Below are 22,374 nucleotides of genomic sequence, written 5' to 3'. Positions count from 1 at the left end.
TGGCATCTAACAACGATAACAGGCCTCCACTTGTCACAGGTAGAATTTAGGTAGCCAACCTAGACCCCAGGACTTACCTCTCTGACTCCATTTCAGAGGTGGAGTCCTTGGGAGATACCAATGGGGAACACACTAGCCGCTGGCCAAGAGGTGAGTCAAATCTATAGCGAGGCAGCTCAGAAGAAAAGCCTGGAGATCTATTCCTGAAAAACCTGCCACCGGAAATCCTAGAGGTCATAGTTCTGTTGACATAGGGTTGCTATGAGTGACTCAACGTCAGTACAGCCGTTCCAGTTTACTTGTATCTTCTGAAACCCTCACCCGGTGTCCTTGCGATTGCCTCCAAGTCACCATCCCTAACACAGAGTCCACATGCTCCTGCAACAAACGGACAAACTGATTTCTGCGGTAGTTACATAATCTCCTGTCAACTTGAGGGTAATAAGCATGAAGGGGTGGAGTTTAGCCTGTCAATCAGGTTGCAGCTTGATAATCTATCTGGAAGCACAACAGAGAGAAATGGCTCACTGAGGCCACACCCTCTGCTTCGCATTCCTGGCGACAAGCCACATGGAGCCATGCTGATGGCAACCAGAGCCCTGAGATGCTTCCACCACCACTGGATCCACAAGACTTTCCACCCACAGGCCTGTGATCTTCCTCATTTGGCATCATTGCATGTGCTGCGTGAGTCTAAAGAGGAATTAATGGACTAGTATCGGACATATGGGCTAGTATTGGACTTATGGACTTGATCTGGACTGAGCTGGGATGTTTTCGCAATATACAATTGCTCTTTGATATACACCTCTCTCTGATACATATATGAAGCGTCTATGGATTTGTTTCTCTAGTCACCCCATCTAACAGTTTCTAACCTCCCAGCCCTCTAACCTGAGGGGTATATTTTATCACCTGCCTTCTAAACAAGCCAGCAAAACCAGGCCATCATTTTCCCTCCCACTTCTTCCAACCAAATGTGTACTATTCACCCCCTGGGTACCCTTTAAGGAGCCCTGATAGCACTGTGGGTTAAAGACTAGGATTCTAACCACAGGTGGGTGCTTCGAACCCACTGGAGAAAGATGAGGCTGTACGAGTCACAGCCTCAGAAACCTCCCGGAGCAGTTCCATTTACTCCTGAAAAGTCCGTTGGTGTCGGAAGCAGTTCAGTGGAAGTAGGGTTTGTTTGTTTGTCTTTACTGTGCTCTTTTAGGAGCCCTGGTGGTGCCGTGGTAATGCACTTGGCTGCTAAGCCAAAGGTCAGTGTTCAGAGCCCATCAGCAGCTCCACAGAAGAAAAGAGCAGATGGGCAAGAACCAGGTAACAGCTGCCTGAGAATCCCTCCCCAGCAGGTTCTACTCTGCTATTGGGTTGCTCTCAATCAGAATCGACTCAATGTACTTGCGCATTACGTGCTGCCTTACGCGCTCTTCGCGTGTTATATAAAACGTGGGGCCTTGTTGTTTTCTGTGAAGGCTAAGAGATGCACACCCATGATTAAGATACAGGGAAGAGGTGAAAACCGTCTAGAAAATGCAACCAGTCGACAGCCTTTGAGTCTGGAACTCAGCTCACCCCCATCACTCCATTTTCAGCCAAACCACAGCAGGGTCTGTCTCTACGTGGGACAATGACCTAGGGAGGTGTGCATGTCTTAGGATCCTCAACCATCTGAGACCATCGAAACACAGCATTTGCCCAAGGACAAAGTTCCGAAGGGTTGGGAAAGAAAGAGGAATGGAAACAGGAAACATAAGGAGGAAGCAGGAAAAAAAATGATATTTTGTTGACGGGATTTCAGTGAATGAGAGATGGGGAAATATGTGAATGAATTGCTGAGTGTAAAACTGATGATGTGTTCTGTCAGCCTGCACCCGATATACAATAAATATCTGGTTGTTGTTTTTTTATGTAACAAGTTAAAGAACTCACATTTTCCAATTTCAAAGTTTACCAATGGGTTACAATGGAGCGTTCAGATATTAACCCATGCATTTACAAGCATGCGATTTTGAACAAAGAGGCCAAGTCAACTCAACAGGGACAAAAAGATTAGACTTTTCAAGGGACCGGTGCGGGAACAAGACATGCTGGGACAACAATTCACACAAAATGGATCGATGAACATAATGGAAGGGCTACAATTACACAACCCCTGGGAGAAAAGCATAGGGGTGAAGCTTTAAGATCCCACACTGGCTGCTTTCGATCTAAAACCAAAAAGAGCACAAAGTACAAAGCAGAGACATTGGATGTCATCAAAATAAAAAAATAAAAAAACTGTGTTCTTCAAAGGACATGATCCACAAAGTACAAAGAAAACCCACAATGTGGAGACAATCCTTGAAAACTCTCTGACAAAGAGCTCGCATCTAAAACCCTGAATTCTTATAATTCGGCAATCAAACAAAAACCCCAACCCAAACTCAATGCCATTGAGTCAATGCCGACTCATAGCAACCCGGTGGGACAGCATAAAACTACCCCTGTGGGGATTTGAGACTGTTGTAACTCTTTACAGGAGTGGAAAGCCTGACTTTCTGCGGCAATAGAAAGACGACTCAATTGGAAAATGGACAGAAGATTTCCATCGCCACTCCTCGAACGAAGAGACACAACCGACCAAAATGCAAATAAGATGTTCCGTATCTTTGCTATTATTACTAGCTGCAGTCAAGCCAGTCCTGGCTTACTCTTGGCAACCTCGTAGGCAACAGAACAGAAGGGGGCCAGGTCCTGCACCCCACTGTCAATTCCAGATGTGACCACTGGGATACACTGGCCGATTTCCAGATGTGGATCTCTAGAGCTTTCTTCCTAACTCACCTTCAATTGGAAGTGCTGCTGAAACGTGTGTAACGTCCTAGCAGCACGCCAGGCTGTACACGGAGGGTACGGACTCTACCATCGAGCCACAATGCCTCAGTCAAGGTCACCAGGGAAATGCAAAGCCAAGCCTCAGTGAGCTATCACCTCACACCCACTAGGACGACCACCATCAAAAAGCGAAGGCACCAAGATGTGTTTGTGAGGATGTGGAGAAATGGAAACCTTCCTACCTTGCTGGTGGGGATAGAAAAGAGCCCTGTGGAAGGCAGTTTGGCAGGTCTTCAAACAGTTCAACATAGAATTACCATTGGACCCAGCAACATCACTCCTGGGTCGACATCCAAGAGAATGGGAGCCACAGGTGGACTCTCAGACGTACACAGGGGCGCTCATTGTTCACAGCATCCCCAAATGGAAACAACTCAATGTGCATCAACTAACAAATGGATACATAAAAGAGGGGCTTGACCATGGGTGGACATGGACGAGGCACCAAAAGGAACGGAAATACTGGCACATGCGACATCACAAGCAAGCCTCAGAAACATTATGCTAAATGGAAGGAGGCAGACACCAGAGGACAAATACAGACTGGCTTCATTCTTATGAAATGTCACGACAGCCAGGTCCTTAGAGACAAGAAGCAGATTAGTGGGTGCCAGAAGCGTGGGGAGAGGGCAGACTGGGGCTGACTGCTAAGGGTTCATGTTGGGGTGACAGGAGTGATCTGAAATGGACAGTGGTGATGGTTGCCAAGCTTTGAAAACATTTCAAAGCCTCGGAATTGCTGAGGGGGTTGGTTTTATTACAGACATGTTATTTCCCAATGAAAATATTTTTAATTACCAGGACATGGGTTAAATTAGGTGAATAGGGGCCTGAGGGCTCGGCCCCAATCCCAGCTACGTGGACAACTGCCCCTCCCCCAGAAGAATTTACTTCAGAGGACAGCACTGAAGCTGCAGCTCGGGGAAAGGGGCATGTCTGATCAGAGCACACGGGAGCAAACGAATGGGGAGGAAGAGAGTGGAGCATTTCCTGGCCCACCAGGTCTGGAGGACGATATCCCCGCTCTGAACAGCCAATGCACAGAGTGTACCATATGGCTGATCCTACTATGAGACACAACTTCCCTCGCTGACCCATGGCCCTATGGGGGACAATACTGGAAACTCGGTGTCAGGATTGGCCCGGTCTGACCCCACCATACCAAGGCAAAACACTAAGGGCATGCAGCAAAGAAACAGGGGGAGCAAAGTTGGACTCAACTGGAGGACACGCCTAGAGGTCAAAAAACAGACCTTGATCTCTGTACAGGTTTTTTAAAAATTATTTTTTAATTGATTTTTTTCTTGGTCACTGGTTTTCTTTGTTGTTGTCATTGTGTTCTCTTTTGTCACTTTGTCTTGCTATGCCTTGTTTTTTGTGCATATTAATATCTATGCAGCTCTATCTAGATAAGATAGGCTGGATGAACAGTCTGGAGGAGAAAACAATGGGACTGATGGTTCCGGGGGACATGGGAGAGGGGAAGGTGGGGGAAAGGAGGTGGTGTTGACCAACCCAGGGACAAGGGAACAAGAAGTGATCCAAAATTAGTAGGGATTCAGCAAGGGCAATGTAACCGAGAGGAATTACTGAAACCCAAATGAGGGCTGAGCATGATAGTGGGACAAGAGGACAGTAAAAGGAACTAGAGGAAAGAATTAGGGGAGGAGATGAGTCAGTCAGGGTGCGATGTAGCACCGATGAAGAATACAGCTTTCCCCCAGATCCTAAATGCTTCCTCCCCGCCAACTAGCATGTTCCGAATTCTACCTTGCAAGTCTGGAAAAAGCAGAGGTTGTACACTGGTGCAGATAGGAGCTGGAGGCACAGGGAATCCAGGGTGGATGATACCTTCAGGACCAGGGGTGATACTTGGAGAGTAGAGGGTGAGTGGTCTGGAAAGGGGGAACCGATTACAAGGATCTCCATGTGACCTCCTCCCTGGGACAACAGAAAAGGGGGTGAAGGGAGACGCCGGATAGGGCAAGAGATGACAAAATAATAATTTATAAATTATCAAGGGCTCATGAGGGAGGGGGGAAGGGGAAGGAGGGGGAAAAAAGAGGACCTGATGCAAAGGGCTTAAATGGAGAGCAAATGCTTTGAAAATGATTAGGGCACAGAATGTACAGATGTGTTTTATACAATTGATGTATGTATATGTATGGATTGTGATAATAGTTGTATGAGCCCCTAATAAAATGTTTTTAAAAAAAGAATTAGGAGCCAAGGGCATTTATAGAGGTCTAAATACAGGTATGTACATATGTAAACATATTTATATAAGATGATGAGGAAATAGATCTACATGTATATATTTATAGGTTTAGTATTAAGGCAGCAGATGGACATTGGACCTTCACTGAAGTACTTACTCAATGCAAGAACACTTTGTTCTATGAAACTGGCATTCCATGATGCTCACCTTCCCGACAGATCGCTGAAGTCAAAGCAGATGCATAAGCAAATGTGGTGAAGAAAGCTGATGGTGCCCAGCTATCAAAAGATATAGCATCTAGGGTCTTAAAGGCTTGAAGATAAACAAATGGCCACCTAGCTGAGAAGCAACAAAGCTCCATGGAAGAAGCACACCAACCTGTGTGACCACAAGATGTCAGAGGGATCAGGGATCAGGCATTAAAGAACAAAAAAATCATAGCATTGTAAATGAGGGGGAGTGCAGAGTGGAGACCCAAAGCCCGACTGTAGGTCACGGGACACACCCTTACAGAAGGGTTGCGGGGAGAAGACAAGCCAGTCAGCGTGCAGTGTAGCAACAATGAAACATAAAACTACCTCTAATTCTTGTTTGTTTGTTTGTTTGTTTTAAATCATTTTATTGGGAACTTCTTCTAATTCTTAAATGCATCCTCTCCCCAACTATCATGATCCCAATTCTACCTTACAAATCCGGCTAGACCAGAGGATGTACACTGGTAGAAAGGAACCGGAAACACAGGGAATCCAGGACAGATGATACCTTTAGGACCAGTGGTGAGAGTGGAGATATGGGAGGGTGGAGGGAAGGTGGGGTAGAAAGGTGGAACCGATTATAAGGATCTACATATAACCTCCTGTTTGGGGGACGGACAACAGAAAAGTGGGTAAAGGGAGACGTCGGACAGTGTAAGACATGACAAAATAATAATTTACAAATTATCAAGGGTTCATGAGTGAGGGGGGAATGAGGATTGAGGGGGGAAATGAAGAGCTGATACCATGGGCTTAAGTGGAAAGCAAATATTTTGAGAATGATGAGGGCAACAAATGTAAAAATGTGCTTGACACAATTGATGTATGGTGGATTGTGATAAGAGTTGTATTATTTTTTAAGAAAATGAGGTGAATAATAAGAAATCAAGAAATACTGATGTCCAAGGGACTACAGGTCTCATGGGTCTATCTTGATTTCCCCAGCGCTCTCCCATTGTCAACAGTCTGTCTCTGTACATACCTCCTGACTCCCAACCCCTCCTCCTGACAGAGCTCGCTAAATTCCAAGTCAAACGGTCCCTAGCCATTCATTTACTTCCAACAACCATGTATCACCCAGCCTATTCACTGTTGTCTACTGTCTAGAGAAAAAGGTCCAACTCAAATATACTCCTATCTCTATTTCTATAAAACCCTCCTGCCCGGTCCGCCCCCTCCTTCCCTGTCTACCTTCATATCTCACCCCAGGTCTAAATAGGTCTACCTGCTATAAGGTTGCTCAAGACGTTACTCCTGCCTGGGTTGCCCTTCCCTGCCACCTTACTCAGCCAGCCCTCCTCCTCTTACCCACAGACTCCTACTAGTAGATGGTGCTGTGTCCTGCTGAGACGAGCCCTCGTAAGCTGCTCTACTCAATTGTCTTCTTTCTGTTTTTTTTTTAGAATCCTTAGGTGGTGCAACAGGAGCCCTGGTGGCATAGTGGGTTATGTGTTGGTCTGCCAACCCAAAGGTCAGCAGTTCAAGCCTCCCAGATGAGAGAAAGATAAGGCTTTCTACTTCCACAAGGATTTAGTCTAGAATCAACCTGAAAACAGTTTGGTGTTTGATTTAGGTGGTGCAAACAAGTTAGCACATTCAGCTGCCAACCAAAAAGGTGGAAGGTTCAAGTCTCTTGAAAGAAAAGTCTGGCCATCCACTTCTGGAAAATCAGCCACTCGGAACACCGTGCCTTAGGAACGCTTTAGAACCTGAATTTTAAATACAGACTTAATGATGTGGACTATTTTCTAGATATGACTTTTATTAGGTTGAACTGAAAGATTTTTTGTAATTCTTTTTCCAAAAGATTTTTAAAACATAGTTATTTTGGACTCTGGGAACATTGTTACAAAAGAAGTAGTTTTTAAAATTGTTTAATCATATTTGGAATAACTACCTTAGTGCCAGCTGCTTTTTAGTTTTTTTACTTGATGAAGATAATTGTAGGTGAGTCACCTGTAAAGCTTGTTTCTGTTTTTATTTTCATTTTGTTTTATCCTTTTTATCACTTACTCTGGAAATGGCTTGTCTTTAAGATGTATTACCTCTCTTAGGAAAGGAAAAGTACGCAAAAAGATGCTTGGTTTGCCAAGACCAGACAAGGTAATATCAGAGGGAGAAACTTAGAGAAAAGCTCCAATTAAATTCTGAAAAATACTTGGGAGAATCAAAAACTACTCTTACATGGAAAATGGCTTGTTTTTATTTTACGTTTTGACTAGCTTGGGTTTCTGCTGCTCTACATAGAGGGAAGCAAAAACTGGGTTTATTACATTTTAAACTGGCCAGAAAATAACTTTCCTAAGAGCCAAAGTGGGATTGGAGCTAGTCAGTAATAATGACAATGCTACTTATCTTTTCTCCCTGGAAAGAAGGATATAATACAACACCTGAAATAAGGTCTTCCCAGCAAAGGATCCCCTTGTTGCACCTCGGATAGTGCTCTGAGCAGGCAAGGTGCTCGCGTGGTTTTGGGTGAAGAAAACAAACAAAAAGGACTTTTTGTGGTTGTCTTTAATGCTGGCACAAGTAAATTTGTTTACAAACGAAACTTAAAAAAAAACAACAACACCTTATGGCGCACAATGATACTGACACACATGGGGTCAGATTGACTCCATGGAAATTGGTTTTCATTGTCTCACTGGTTTATATCCCTTTCACTTATGCACCAGAGGGTTTTCCAATGACTGACTTTCAAAAGTAGATCACCGGGTCTTTCTTCCCAGTTGCCTCTGGATGGACTTGGATGTCCAACCTCTTGCTTAGCAGCCAAGCTTGCCAACTGTTACCACCCAGGCCTCATTATACAAACAGAGAAAAAAACCACTGCCTGTGAGTCGATTCTGACTCAAAAACCCCACAGAACAGAATAGAACTGACCCCGGGAGCTTCTGAGATCTATAGCTCTTTTATGGGAGTAGAAAACGTTCTCGCTCTCCTACAAAACAGTTGGTGGCTTTGAACTGCTGACCTTGTGAGTAGTAGCCCAACACGCTTCCATTATTATATAGCATCTGTTATTAACACCAAGGAAACCTGGTGGCATAGTGTGTCTACGTTTGGCTGCTACAGCAAGGTTGGGAGTTCAAACTCACCAGCAGCTCCACAAGAAAAAGATGAACCTGCAAAGATTTAGAGCCTAGGAAACGCACTAGGGCAGTTCTATTACATTCTCTCCATTTGCTAGGAGTCAGAATCAACTAATTGGCTGTGATCGGTGTGTGTGTGTGTGTGTGTGTGAAAGGTTGGTTATTTATACCAGCCATTTAGAATCCAGTTCTCTTAGCTTTACAGATTCAGAAATGTAACGTTATTATAAGTTGATACCGCTCAGAAGAACATGACATTTGCCCAAGTCACAAGAGGCCACACTGCGAAATAGTTTCGTTAGAATGGGAGATGTCATCTCCCAATGATCTGTGCAAACACGAGTTACCCAAAGCATGACTTCTCTGTACTGAAACCCTCAAGCTGCTGGCTTGTGTACATAGCATAGAACAAAGGGTGGGGCTCTCTGATGGCATGCAGCTCCAGACTGTGCTAACTCCGAGACTCGGGATCCGTCAGAATCATATTTATCAAGCTCAGAGGACCCCTGAACACAAGGCAGAACATCTCCCATGCTAGGTGTAAGGACAGAGAATGCTATTCTGCACTGCACCCTTCTACCTGACTCACAGAGCTAAATTCAATATTTGTGAAATCAGTGAATGCCTTGGGTGGGTTTAACATCAACAAATCCTGGTTCCTTCGCTCTCCCTTTGGATCATCTAAACCAGGGGCCGGCAAACTGCGGCTCTCTCTGCGTGCACGTGGTTCTCAAGTAAAATTTTAAAAGCGTAAAGGATCATATTCAGATAAATGGTGATTTCATTTATTTGCGAAAATGTGCTCATGGCTCTGGAATAATTTTCAAACTGTTGTGAGGGGCAGGATTGGCTTTAACATCTCCAAAGTTCGCTGGCCTCTTCTCTAGGCAAATCAAACCTGTTTTCTCCTTAGGGCAGGATGTGGTTATTCGACAAACCACAGCCATTCTTACATTAAGCCGACAATCCAACCCGTGGCCACAGAGCCCATTCCCACTGGGGATCGGGGTGGGGGTGATTCCGTGTGTTAGAACAGAACTGCTCCTCTGGTTTTCTTAACTGAGATCTGGCACCAACACACATCACCAGGGCTTGCTTCCACGGCTCCCTGACCGGGGGACAGGGGTAAAATCTCTGACCCTCAGGTGAGTGGCTCACGACAAACTGCTTCTACACTAAGAAATTGCTTTTCCCCCATCAGTTGCATTTTATTCTCCTCAATGGAGTCATCTTGCTGAATTTTGAAAATAAACCCTGTTCTCACCAGTGATATGTGTACCAACCTGCCAAGCTCCCTCCCTACTCCTTCCCAGCGTCTACGTAATGGGCATTCCCCTTTATTTTTCCCAGTTGCCGTTGAGTTGATGCCAACTCATGGCAAGCCCAGATGCAAAAATGAGCACCGGAGCGTTTTCCATGGCGATTTTGAAGTAGACAGCAACGGCTGTGGTCTAATAAACCATTCCTACGACCCAGGGACTTGGGGCAATCCTTTACATTCTACAAATAGGGTAATTAAGTGTGACTCAGTAATAGCCTTTCTCTGCTGCCTTGGAGACCGTTGGCAACTCTGCCCCTCTGACCAAGGTCAAAAGCACAGCTTCCTGCAAGGTAAGGGGATTCTCCTCTGGGTGGCTTTCCTGCATGAGTGTCAGCACAGCCCCTCACTTATTCTGATTCAACTTCTGAGGCAACTACAGAAATCAAGTGGCCACATAATTAGGTTTCCACCGAACTCTGCTTGGTTCCCCTCCAGAACACACCTACCTCCTCTTAACAAAGACTAAGGCAGTCAGCCAGACAAGGAGAGGCAGCCGATCCTTCCCCTGTCCCTTTCTGTTGAAGTGCAAGGGAATGCTGAGCTGACTGACTGATGAACCCAGGGGTTAGGCATGTGGGAAGAAAACAGCCACCTGCCTTGGATGAACTTGGCAGAAATCTCGTTGTTCCTTAAACTGGGCTCCCTTTTCTGTTGGAAGGAACCTCTGAATGGGCACCCCCAGCTCACGGCAACCCGCTGTACAAGAGAATCAAATATCTGACTGATCAGTGGCATCCACATACTCAATTGCAGATTGGACCAATCGTTTTCAATGGCTGATTCCTGAAAGTAGCCCACCTGGCCTTTGCCTACGCCCTCCTAGCCTGGAAGCGGAAGCGATGCTGAAATGTGTTCAAACAGCACAGTAACACACAAGCCCCCTCTGACAGACGGGAAGTGGGTGGGATTCGAATCCAGGCATGTCCCAGGGGAGGCAAGACTTTGACCCCTGAGTTACCCCCGCCCTCGCTCCATCTGTAGCCATCGGATAAAAGATGCCATCACTTGCTTTCCCCAGCAAGTTTCAACAATTCCGTGGAAAAGAACTCAGTGACCCAACAGGGCAGGCCAAATGATCTCATGGGTTTCCAAGGCTGCAGTCTTGCCAGAAGAAGGCTGCTCACCTTGCCCCAAGGAGCAGTATGTGAACGCTAACCACTGCCCCAGAATGGCCGGTGGGTTCGAACCACCAACTTTCTGGTTAGCAGGCCAGTGCTTAGCTTCTGGGCCACTAGGGCTCCTGAACTTCCTTCAAGAGGGGATTGAGCTCCTGTCCACCCTTCTGGGAATCCTAAAATAAATCTCAGCTAACTATGTACTTGATGTTAACTGTCCACAACCACCCCCACACGCCAGTCAAACAAAATGCTCACACTGGTGTTTCTTCGACAGGTTTCAGAGGGGCAGGACTCCCTACTTGATGTGATGAGGTAAGGCTTTCCGGGGTAATGCTGGGTGTGTTTTCTTTCCCTCCTCATCCTCCCCACATTACTTATACAAGTAGCAACCTGAGTGCCCTTCTTAGGGCCCGAAATATGACAACTATTCAGATAAGCCCCTGGAATGTGAAGTGCGAGTTGACTGCTTTGCTGGTAAAGACAGAGGCGAGCCAGCATTGTCGGCATTGTCTTAGTAGGTGTGGCTCCCTCAGGAGTGTGTGCAGATGCATTTCTCCCTCAGGCCGCATACCAACCATCGGGGGATGCTGTGACCTTTAACCACTTGTGGAATGAAGCAAGGAGTCCCATTTTGATGGGCTGGGGCATTTTACCTCGAAAGCAGCGTGACAGTACTGAACACAAAGGAATTTTGTATCTTTTTAAAAATCTCCTCCTGACTTCATTTCTGGAGGAGTGTTGTTTTCGTGTGTAAGAAGCTGAATGCGAGGCCAACTTTTCATCTCACGGTCAGCCTTGGGGTTTTTGCTTTCTGAAAACCACCGAAGAGTGTGGAGTCTGGAGGCAGGTACATTCTTGACTCTGGCATGTCTTCAAGGTAATCATGTCTAGTTTATGGGATGCATGAAGAGTAATTGAGGTGGCCTCTGGCATTCCTAGCCCAGGGTGGGAGATGGGACTCAGAGGAAGGTGGGGAGCCTTCTTCCTAGACCAGACCACCTGTTCCCCCCTGCCCAGCAGCACCCTGCCATCCCTGCTTAGTCGACACCACTGAAAAGATGTGCTGTTGTTGTTAAGTGCAGTTGGATTGGTTTCGACTCATAGCAACCCCATATATAGAAGACAACAAAACACTGCCTGGTCCTGTGACCTCCTCACAATTGCTCTCTGTGTTTGAGCCCATTGTTGCAGCCCATTGTTACTGTGTCAAAGTCTATCTTGTCGAAGGTCTTCCTCTTTTTCTCATAAAAGGTGTGGGGTCTTTTCATTCTTGGATCAAGAGCCCTTCGGAGTCCCTGGGTAGTAGGATCGGCTAATGGTTCAGCTGCTGAGGGAAAGGTGGAAGGTTCAAGCCCACTTTGAGGTGCCTTGGAAAAAAGGCCTGGTGATCCTCTTTGGTAAAACAGCCCCAGAAAGCACTACGGAGCCCAGCTCCCCTGAAACACATGGGGCCCTCTGGGGTCAGCTTTGGCTCCATGGCAAGCAGGGGTGTCACCCACATGCTGTTTCCTTCTGGAGACCAGGCTGGACGGAGTCCCTCAGCCCAGCTGAGGTTCAAGCCTGTTGGCCACATCTGGCCTTTGCCTTTGCATGCTAGGATTCACTTCATCCAGTGAGCTTTCCTAGATTCAGTTCTATCTTGGTTCTCAGTCAGCAGAGGCACCCACCAGGTCTCCCCACGAAGCCTCTCAGACTGTTGTTTATGAAATGCTTCACCAGATGCCCAAGTGCCATCGAATCGCTCCCTATAAATCAAGGTGTAGGAGGAGCACGGCCAGTTATTCCACTGCCCATTCGAGTGGATTCTGATTCCTAGTGACCCTACAGGACAGAGAAGGGCCTCAATGGACTGCTCCTTGGGAGAAAGAGGAGCCTTTCCACTCCAGTAAAGAGCTACCATCTCGGAAACCCACTGGGGCAGTTCGACCCTGTCCTACAGGGTTGTGTGAGTCAGAAGTGACTCAGTGGCAGCGAGCTGTTGTGGGGGTGCTGCTTTCTACTGCATGCTTCTCCAGAGAAGCAGCTGGTCGGTTCAAACGGTTGGGCTAGCTGGCGGGTGCTTAACTACTGCACCATCAGACCGCCGGGACTCTGGAATTGGCAAGCCTGGCTGGGAAATTTGTGTGCCGCGTGACTAACCAGGGGAGGTTTTGTTCCGGAAGTGCGCATGTGCACTCGCAGGGAGCAGCAGCTTGCAGAGGCTCACAAAATAAACTGTCTCCTGGAAGGAAGCCCCGGGGTCTGGAGGTTTGGACTCAAGTTCAGAGTGAGGGTGGGCCTGGCACGGGTAGACTCTGCCAGATGTGTGGATAACGGCTCTCTTTGAATTCACTCCTGTTAGGATCCACTCACTTTCAGAAAGACAGACGAACAAGATGATGCGCCCGAGCTGAGTCTAACATGGGAGAGGGATGCCCAGTAGGGTGCAGGGTCATAAGAGGGATAATAAAATTCATCTCCATAATTACCCTCAACCCAGTTCCCCAAGAGGCGCTAACAATAGCGCAGCTCAATGAAGGTATTCATCCATATTCAAGTCGCCCTTCTCATTCATTATCAGCAGACAAACCCCCCTGCTGGGCCTCCCTCCTTCCTCCCAGCAGCCCCGCGGACCCCCCCCCCCCCTCAGTCCAGCTCTCTTTCTTTCTTCAGCAGCCCTGTTTCCAATCCTAACCATGGTGATGGAGTTTGTTTTTGTTTCTGTTTTTCTGAGCAAGGCTGCCCACCACCTTTGAGGGGGACCTGGTTTCAGATAATTACAGCAAGCCCTTCCCCCACGGACACCCAGATGCTCTCCTTAGTGGACCAGATTCGGGGAAGGGGGGGGGGGACTCCTACCCCTCCCACTGGACAGCACAAAATGGTGTCATTTGTGAAAGGTCTCGCCAAAAAGGAAATGCAGCTGAAACGCACAACTGTGCCTCTCCAGAGGAAAACAAGCGCCCCGAAGGGAGGGTTGCGGCTGCTTGGACGACGTTCTCGCAGGCTGCCCAACGGGCACAGAGCAGGCAGTCCGTGTAAGCTTCCTAAGGCAGGGTCTATGTTCTCACTGTGTGAAATGATAGAAGGCTGAGTTAGGTCAACCCTCTTCCTCAAACTTTTTCCCTCAAACGTTTTCCCCTCTAGGACTAGGTCTAAACTCCAGAGGATGTGGAAGATGAAGGAGTTTATCATTTTAGAGCCAGCTCAGAACCTTCCAACCCCAAGGATCGCTCGTGGGCTGAGGACACCTTCCACTAATATTCAGTGAGAACTGACTACATGCAGGGTCCTGGCGGCACGGGTCAGAGTACGACAGGCCATCTGCTCCTCTAACAATTTACTGCCCGGCAAACCCCAAGGGGCAGTTCTACCCTGTCCCAGACTTTGGAGTCACTGAAAACAGACTGTGGGCCCTACATGCCCCAGACGATTTTGGCTCTGGGCATCAAGACTTGGTTGTGCCCTCGGGTGCTTCTACCCTATTGGGGAGAGAGATGAAAATGTGTGAAAAACTAAGGGAAAAATCAAATATTGGCCAATGCACCAGTATGCTGAGCAGGAAGAGGGAAAGGGGCAGAAGGAGATGTAAAAGGAGGGACAGGGAAGGGAGAGAGGAGAGATCCTTCAATATCTCACACAATTGAAATAAAGTTCTTTAAAGGAATCGCTGGTAAGAATTCGTCGATGTTGGCGAGGGGTCAAGTCGTGGCCCCCCAATCCATTTAAACCTCGATGTTGACAACAATTGTCCGCTTGCTCAGGCGACGCAAGCAGCATGTTGACTCTTCCCCCCACTTCCACACGCACTACCCCCGGAGCGGGGACTCTGGCAGCACTTGGACGGGTAGTGCATCCCTACCCAACACCACGCAGCTCAGCCTTGCCTGCTGGTCTTTTCCGACCCAAATTGGCACTGCCAGAGCCCTGCAGGGGCTTGCAGGGGGTCGGACGGCAAGAGCGAGGTCCTCTGCCCCCAGCTAGCGGCCCTTGGCTTCAGGACCCCCTCAGCTGGTTCTTTGGGACATGGCGCTACCGAGCAGCTGCCTGTCCTCCGCCCCTGCTTTGGAGCCAGCCGCCAACGCACCCTGGCAGCGCCCTGGGCTCTCCGGTGCAACCTCACACACCACGCGCAGCCTTCCAGCAAGTCCCCGCACGTCCCCACCAGCAACGGGTGGCCCCGCTCGGGGCGGCTCTTACCTCCCTCGGCCAGGAGCCCGAGCGAAGCGCTTCCGAAGACGAGGAGCAGAACGGGCACCTTCAGCATCGTCTCCGGTGGGGGGCGAGCTCTCGGCTAGGGTCTGCGCCGGGCGAAGAGAAAGGCTCGGAGCCCCCAGAACTCCGCTTGGAGGAAGGGAAGGTGGGGAGCAACAAGGCCCTGCGCTGGAGTACCCCCAACTTCTTTCTATGGCCTGCGCAGCAGCCGAGTTCGGAACAAGCAACTCCGCAGTTCTGAACTTCTCTCCAGAGCGGAGTCAGCATTTATCGCCCCAAGAGGGCGGGGAGCCGGGTCGGTAAGGTGGTCCCGGGCCAGGCGGGCTGGGACCGCCCCCCGGCTCTGTTTGGCCGGCGCGAACTCCGCGAGCTCAGGCCAGGTTTAAAGTTACAGGCCGGCGGCGGCGGGGCCGGGGCGCGGGCGCGTCCCGGGCCCTCCCCGGGGCGCTTTATGCTCGGCCACGGCCAGAGGCGCCGGGGGCGCCGGCGGGGCGGGGGGCAGGACCCGGGCCGGCGGTTGCCAGGACGCTGGGGGTCGTTCGGAAAGAGTCCCCGCGCTGAGGCTTTTCTGGCCGGGTGCTGAAAGGAGAAGGAAGCCAGCGGTGCCTGGAGTGGCCACCCGCTTGAGAGCCACACTGGGGACTGTGCGTGTAAACAGTGAATTGGTTGACTTCAAAACAAATCACAAACACCAACGCGCCAAAGTGGCCCTGTGCCTCTGAGTAGGCCAGAGGCGGAGGCCCTGGCTGGTAAAATGCGCCCTTGTTTGGGGGCGCCAGCGCGGCAGGCCGTTGGCTCCAAGGGGACCGGCCACAGTGTGCTGGCGCCCAACGGTGCGCACTGAGAGCTGCGGCCCTTTGTAAAACACAGGGATGGGGGCCGCCTCTGCCCCCTCCCCACCCCTCCAAGGCCGCCCTTCCACCCTCCAGCACTCCCCTCCTCCCCAGCCCATCAGAGGAGGCGCGGCCGCCCTCCATGCCCCCAGCCAGAGAAGCCTAACAGAACCCATATGGGCTTCATGGCGCCCGCCCTGGTGCGTCCTCTGCTTAAGGGAGTTTGGCCACACCATCCCCACTTTGCTGCCTTAAACAGTTGCGTCCTGACCTGAGGCTTAGAGAAATAAGAAGAAAGCCTCTGTAGGGTCGCTATGGGTGGGAATCCACTCATGGCAGAGTTTGGTTTGGGGGTTGACAGATGGGCAAATGTTCAGAGGGATAGGATATATATGTATATATGCAAATATATGCATGTCCTTCTATGTACAGCTTAGTAAAACCCACGAAAGCGGGACCTGTGTAAGGTGGAAACCCGTCAGAGAGGGGTCAATGTTTCCCACTGGAGATAGGGTACATGCTGTCAAAGGCAGTAAACTGAGATGCGGAGTCAGGGCGGACGGGATATACAGTCCTGGCTAGTCCCACCACTCCCAGTTTTCACTGTATATTGACATTGTTACTGTATTTCCTTCTGGACTTTTTAAATTACAAAAAGATATACTTTCTAAATCATTTTATTAGGAGCTCATACAACTCTTATCACAATCCATTCATTGCCCTCATCATTCTCAAAACGTTTGCTCTCCACTTAAGCCCCTGCCATCAGCTCCTCATTTTCCCCTCCCTCCCCGCTCTGCCCCACTCATGAACCCTAGATAATTTATAAATTATTGTTTTGTCATATCTTGCCCTGTCTGACTCCTCCCTTCAACCTTCTGTTGTCCGTCCTCCAGGGAGGAGGTTATATGTCGATCCTTGTAATTGGTTTCCCCTTTCCACCCCACTCTCCCCATATTGCCACTCAACACTGATCCTGAAGGGATCATCCTCCCTGGATTCCCTGTGCTTCCAGTTCCTATCTGTACCAGTGTACAAAAGATATACTTCTTTTGGATTGTACCAGTGTGCAAAAGACATACCGTATATATTTGTGTATAAGCCGAGTTTTCGGCTTATACACGGGTCAGTGGTACCCCAGCGAGGTGTAACATCTCACTTCCCCCCCTCCCCCCCAGGTAACGGGATGAGTGTCTGTTATCTCGCGGGTGATTGCCGTTCCTCTGCTGTTCATTCCAAGCCCCGCTGACACTGCAGGACTTTGAATGTTTGTTTACTCACATCTAACCAATCAGAGCCATCCTATGACGTGTATCTTTGAATAAGCCTTTTAAAGACCATGTGCGAAGGATGTGGCATGAATGGATGCCATCTGGTCAAGCCCGACTAACAAAAGGAGGAAATCTCATGAAGCCTGACATAGAATTCATAGCAAAGGGGGTTCGAGATGCACGGGAAGACATTCCAGAAGACATGGTGCGACGTGCCTTCCAGAAATGCAGTATTAGTAATGCTATGGATGGCAGTGAAGACTGCGCTTTGTATGAAAATGACAGCAGAGATGGTGATGATGGCGATCTCAGTGAGGACAGCGTCTATGATGACCTCACACCAGCTGAAGCTCTGCATTGGGATACGGATGATGATGAGGAATCCAGTTTTTTCTTTTTGCCACGAGGTGTGTTTTATTTTCATTAATCATACAAATAATTTTCTATAGTATCCCAGGGCAGACCGGAGAATTTGGTAGTCCGGTGGGTTCACAGTGCAGCTTGTCGCTCGTGTCCATCTTGCAGGTGACTCTTCCTCATCAGTCTGGTGGACGATAGAGGGGGAGGGGGGGGGCGAATCCTCCCGGATTAGGAGATTTCACCCCGCTTCTCCTGCTCAATGGTCTCTTTGGTCGGCAGGCTGTTCTCCTGCGTCTCCGTTTTCTTCAGCTTGGCCTTATCGAAGCTGGCAATTTCTCCCGTGTCTGGCTTGTCTGCCATTTTCTTAAGGCAATCCCTGGCTTCCGGCTTCCAGACGAGCTCCTGGGCGATCCCGCTCTCAGCGCTGCAGCAAGAGACCGAGGAATCCAGTTTTGAAGGATTTTAACTCTTTGAATTTTAGCTTGGTTGCTGATTGAGCTCAGGGAATAGTACTCTTAAGCTGTCATTGTTGATACCTTATTGTTTTGTTGAACCTATTTTCCACTTACTGTGCTGGTTTACTAATGTTAAATGACTTGTTGTCCCTTTATTTATGTTTTTTATCTAAAATAAATATTTGAATACATTACCCCACTGATGTCTCAATTTTTAGTAATTTTATGTTCACTTGTTTTGATTATTGAAACTCACCAATAGCTTCTGCATTTTCCACCCTAGGCTTATACTCGAGTCAATCAGTTTTTCTGGTTTCCCAGGTAATAATTCGGTACCTTGGCTTATACTTGGGTCAGCTTATATTCGAGTATATACGGTACTTCTTTTGGAAGACTAACAGAGGGGGCATATCCGTGGGCCACGGTCCGATGTCACAAATTCTATTCACTACCACATTGCTGGCACCCTTAAGTGGGTGCCACTCACAGTGACCTCATATACAACAGAACACCAATTCCCCGGTGAAGAATGGTTGTCTGTCTATCCTGATCCGAGACCCAATATCCAAGTTAATGTTACAAGAATCACATGACATGGTTGTTAAATTAAAAAAGCAAACTCGGGTTCATGGACTCCAACCCAAACTCCTTATATCAAATCCTTGGGCAACCAACATTTTCAGGGAGTTGAGTGGGGGTGGGATGAAAATTTGTCCCTGAGAGTTTGTGGGAAAATGTGCACTCTGTCATGACTGCACCAATATCAGCCAGCGGGTACTCCAGTTGAAGGTTAGTTACAGTGCAAGGAGAGGGTGGGTCTGGGAAGGGACTGAGATACAGTATGTATAAAGGTCTCCCTTGTGAGGGTGGACCCTGCTGCCCACCTCCCATCTGCCGACTCCCACCCAGGACTACAAAAGAAAAACTGGGGGTCTGGAGTTAGGGGCAGAGGAGGATGTCTTCTCCCAGCCCAGAGCTAAGGGGTTGGAAACAAAGAGAAAACAGGGTTTCATTTATTGATAGTTCTCAAATAATTTTTAGATTGTTGTGAGGGACAGGATTGGCTCTTCCATCTCAAAAGTTTGCGAACCCCTAGATTAGATTTACAAATCCTACCTCCTTGCCTCATCATCATACCTACATATAAGATCAAGACCACCTGGAAATTGGAGACTCGAGACTACAATACTTAGGGAATGGTTGTTTGTTACCATTGAACTAGCTCCAACTCCTGACCACCTATGTGCAGGGGGGCCACCAAAATGTGTGGGAAGTAAAAGGAGAACCCACAGATTGGGAGAAAAAATCATTAGCAATGAAACAACGGACAAAGGACTAATCACTAAAATAGAATTCAGCAACAGCTCAATCAGAAAAAAAAATCCAATTAAAAGGTGGGCAGAGGACATGGACAAAGAATTCACCCAAGAAAACACTCAGATAGCTAATAAACACATAAGGAAGTGATTATGATTACTGGCCATCCGGGAGAGGCAAATCAAAACACCCACCATGATAGCCCCATTCAAAAAAGCAGAACAACAAATTTGCTGCCAAGAGTAGGGAGAGATTGGACCTCTCACGCACTGCTGGTGGGATTGTAAACATGTACATCATTGTGGAAGCGATATGATGCTTCCAGGAACAACCGGCAATAGAAACAGCATTCGGCCCAGTAATGCCTCTGCTGGGCATATACCCCATAGAAGTAAGAGACAGAGTACAAACAGACATAAGCTCCCCTGTGTTCACTGCAAAACAGTTCACCGTAATAAGAAGTTGGATACAGCTCAAATGCCCATCCATTGAAGAATGGATAAAGAAGCTCTGGTACATTACACATAATGGAATATTATGCATCCCTAAAAAACACCTCATGGCATGCAATGATCTAGAAAAACCATTATACTGAGTGGAGCTAGTCCAACACTAAAGGACAAATATTGAATGCACCCACTACTCTAAGGGTGAAAACCTGGCAAAGCAGGCTTTCAGTCCCAAGCCATGTAAATCCCCTAATCTGGTCCTTCTAGTCATGAGGTAGTGTGCTGCCTAGTTCCCATCAACTATCGCCTCCTTATTAGCACATCTTAAAAACCACCTCAGGAGAGATGGCCTCACTCAAGACTGGGCCAATTCCCTCCCTCTGTTGTGGGGAGTGAGTGAAGATCAGCTAATCTCTGATATATAAGTGTTCTGCGGCCATTCCAATTCAACAGACAATCCTACAAGAGTAATTAGTGGACCATACTTGGAAATCCGATCAGAGGAGTGGCAGACATGTCTGTATGGAAGAAGGTGAGATTACACTTCTGATGATGGGTCAAGCTGGTAGGCACCCGTCATTAAGAGAAATACTTTGGGGAGGGGGTCGTAAAAGGGAGCTAATGTCAAGGAGGAAAAGACTGTGTTGAAACTGATTGTGGTAGCAAGTGTACGGCACTGCTTGATGTGATTGAACGATGGAATGATATGATATCTATTTTAGCTCCCTGTAAAATGGTTTGGGAAAAAAAGACAGACAGAAACTAGTTAACATTACTTGTATAGACCCCAAGGGTTATCATGTTCCTAAAGAGGCACTTTTGACCTAATTTCTAACCAGCCTCTGGTGACCCATGAAATGTGTTATAGACAAGTGGGACAGTACACTCTATCCTTTTGAGGTACACAACACACTTCATGGACCACACCAGAAGGACCTGAATTGGGTGAATTGGGCTGTACCTTAAACCCACTTGTGCAGAACTAAGGAACTGAAATACTGCCTTGAACTTTACACTGAAATGCCCACGTGGGAGAAAAAGCAGATAGATGATCTGCACCCCAAGACTAACGTTTTCCTCTATTTTATATGGTCACTCGTGCTGGGTCCTTTTTGTTTGCCTTGGTTCTGTGTGTTTTTCTGTATAGGAAAGGCAGGAGGCATGGATCTATGGAGCCAGTGACTGCACGAAGAATTCCCTGGGGGCACGGGAGGGGAGGCGGGTGGAAATGGGGAGCCAGCCTCAGTGGGTCAACGTTCCAAAGTGGATTGTGGTGATGATGGAGCAACCCTTCTGAGTAGGATCAACGATTGGGTTGTGTGATATGCTAATTATACCTCGATCAAATGCTTTTTTTTTTTAAGTTTGTGGGACATTTCCATGATCATTCCATTCCATTTCCGCAGGGCTTTTTGAAAGCCCCGCCTATGACAGAAGGACACTTTGCCAGGTGCTGAGCCACCTTCATGACCCTCAGTCTGCTTCCATCTGTTGTTGAGGCGACCGGGTCAATCCATCTTCTTGAGGGGTTTTCCAGTTCCTTTGACCCTCTACTTTTCCACTAGAGTCCCTGGGTGGCACACACAGTTAAGCACTCGACCACTAGCTGACAGGTGGGCCGTTTGTACTTACCCAGAGGTGCCTGGGGAGAAAGGCCAAGTAACTGCTTCCAAGGATTGAGAAAGACAAAACCCCAAACCCTGCCCCACAGGCTTTCCAAGCTTGCAGATCCCTTCAGAAACAGACTATGGCGCTTTCTCTCACAGAGCAGCTGGTAGGCTCTCCATGCGCTGCCCTGCACTTCACCTTGAAAACCTTATGGAGCTGTTCTGCTCGGCTGCCCACACATAGGTCACCATGATTCAGAATCCACTGGAGGTCAACTAACAAGGACTCGACCACGTAGAGGGAAATAGGGTAAATGCAAGTAGCAGGATGTTTAAAACCCAAAATGAATGAATGAATCAAAAGCCCACCGCCATTGATCGAATAGAGTACATTCCCACTAGTACTTTCCGAGGCTATAAATCTTCACCAGGGAGCAGACAACCTCATCTTTCTCCTGTGGAACCTTGTGGGTTTGAACAATGAACCGCCAACCTTGCAATTTGCAGCCCAGCACTTCTACTATGTCCTCTAGGGTCACTACAAGGTCAGCAGTTCAAAACCAGCAGCAGCTCTATGGAAGAAAGATGAGGCGTTCTAACCCTGTGAAGAGTTACAGTCTTAGAAACTCACAGGGGAAGTGTTACCCTGTCCCACTTTCTTCAGAATCTACCTCATGGCAGTGAGTTTGGTGTTTTGGAGGACCCTGAGCTAGACTCAATCAACAAGGTAAGCAGGGCCTTATTTGTGCTTACTTATTAATCTGATTAGGAAGTAAACCTTCACTTATCTTGCTTTTGGGGTCGGTCATCGGACACTGAGTTAGGGACATTGATGATATCCAGTGTTTTGCCCAGGGCCACAGCTTGTCTCCTGCTTGGGAATCACTTAGAGAGGTGGTTAAGAGAGCTTCAAGCCCCCTTCCCAGTTTCTCATTCTTTAGAAAGAGATGGGGGTGGGGATGGGGTTGAGAGGGTTTGAGAATTTGCATGCCTAACAGATTCCCA

The 22,374-nt window shown here is 48.0% G+C and overlaps 1 protein-coding gene and 1 pseudogene across 1 annotated transcript in view; both read right to left on the bottom strand.

Annotated features, from left to right (window-relative positions):
• The window catches only part of PDPN (podoplanin), a 42,042-nt gene extending 26,593 nt beyond the window's left edge, over window positions 1-15,449 (bottom strand). The window contains exon 1 of the mRNA XM_075550929.1: window positions 15,063-15,449. Coding sequence (XP_075407044.1) covers window positions 15,063-15,129 — 67 coding nt within the window. The 5' untranslated portion in view covers window positions 15,130-15,449. The remainder of the gene's footprint in view (window positions 1-15,062) is intronic.
• Window positions 15,450-17,769: 2,320 nt separating this feature from the next.
• On the bottom strand, window positions 17,770-17,957 carry LOC142433252 (thymosin beta-10 pseudogene; annotated as a pseudogene).
• Window positions 17,958-22,374: the final 4,417 nt, after the last annotated feature.

This window comes from Tenrec ecaudatus, chromosome 1 (genome assembly GCF_050624435.1).
Source record: "Tenrec ecaudatus isolate mTenEca1 chromosome 1, mTenEca1.hap1, whole genome shotgun sequence".
Classification (NCBI taxonomy): domain Eukaryota; kingdom Metazoa; phylum Chordata; class Mammalia; order Afrosoricida; family Tenrecidae; genus Tenrec; species Tenrec ecaudatus.
Note: the sequence above shows the minus strand (reverse complement) of the source record. Positions and strands in the feature narration are given on the sequence as shown.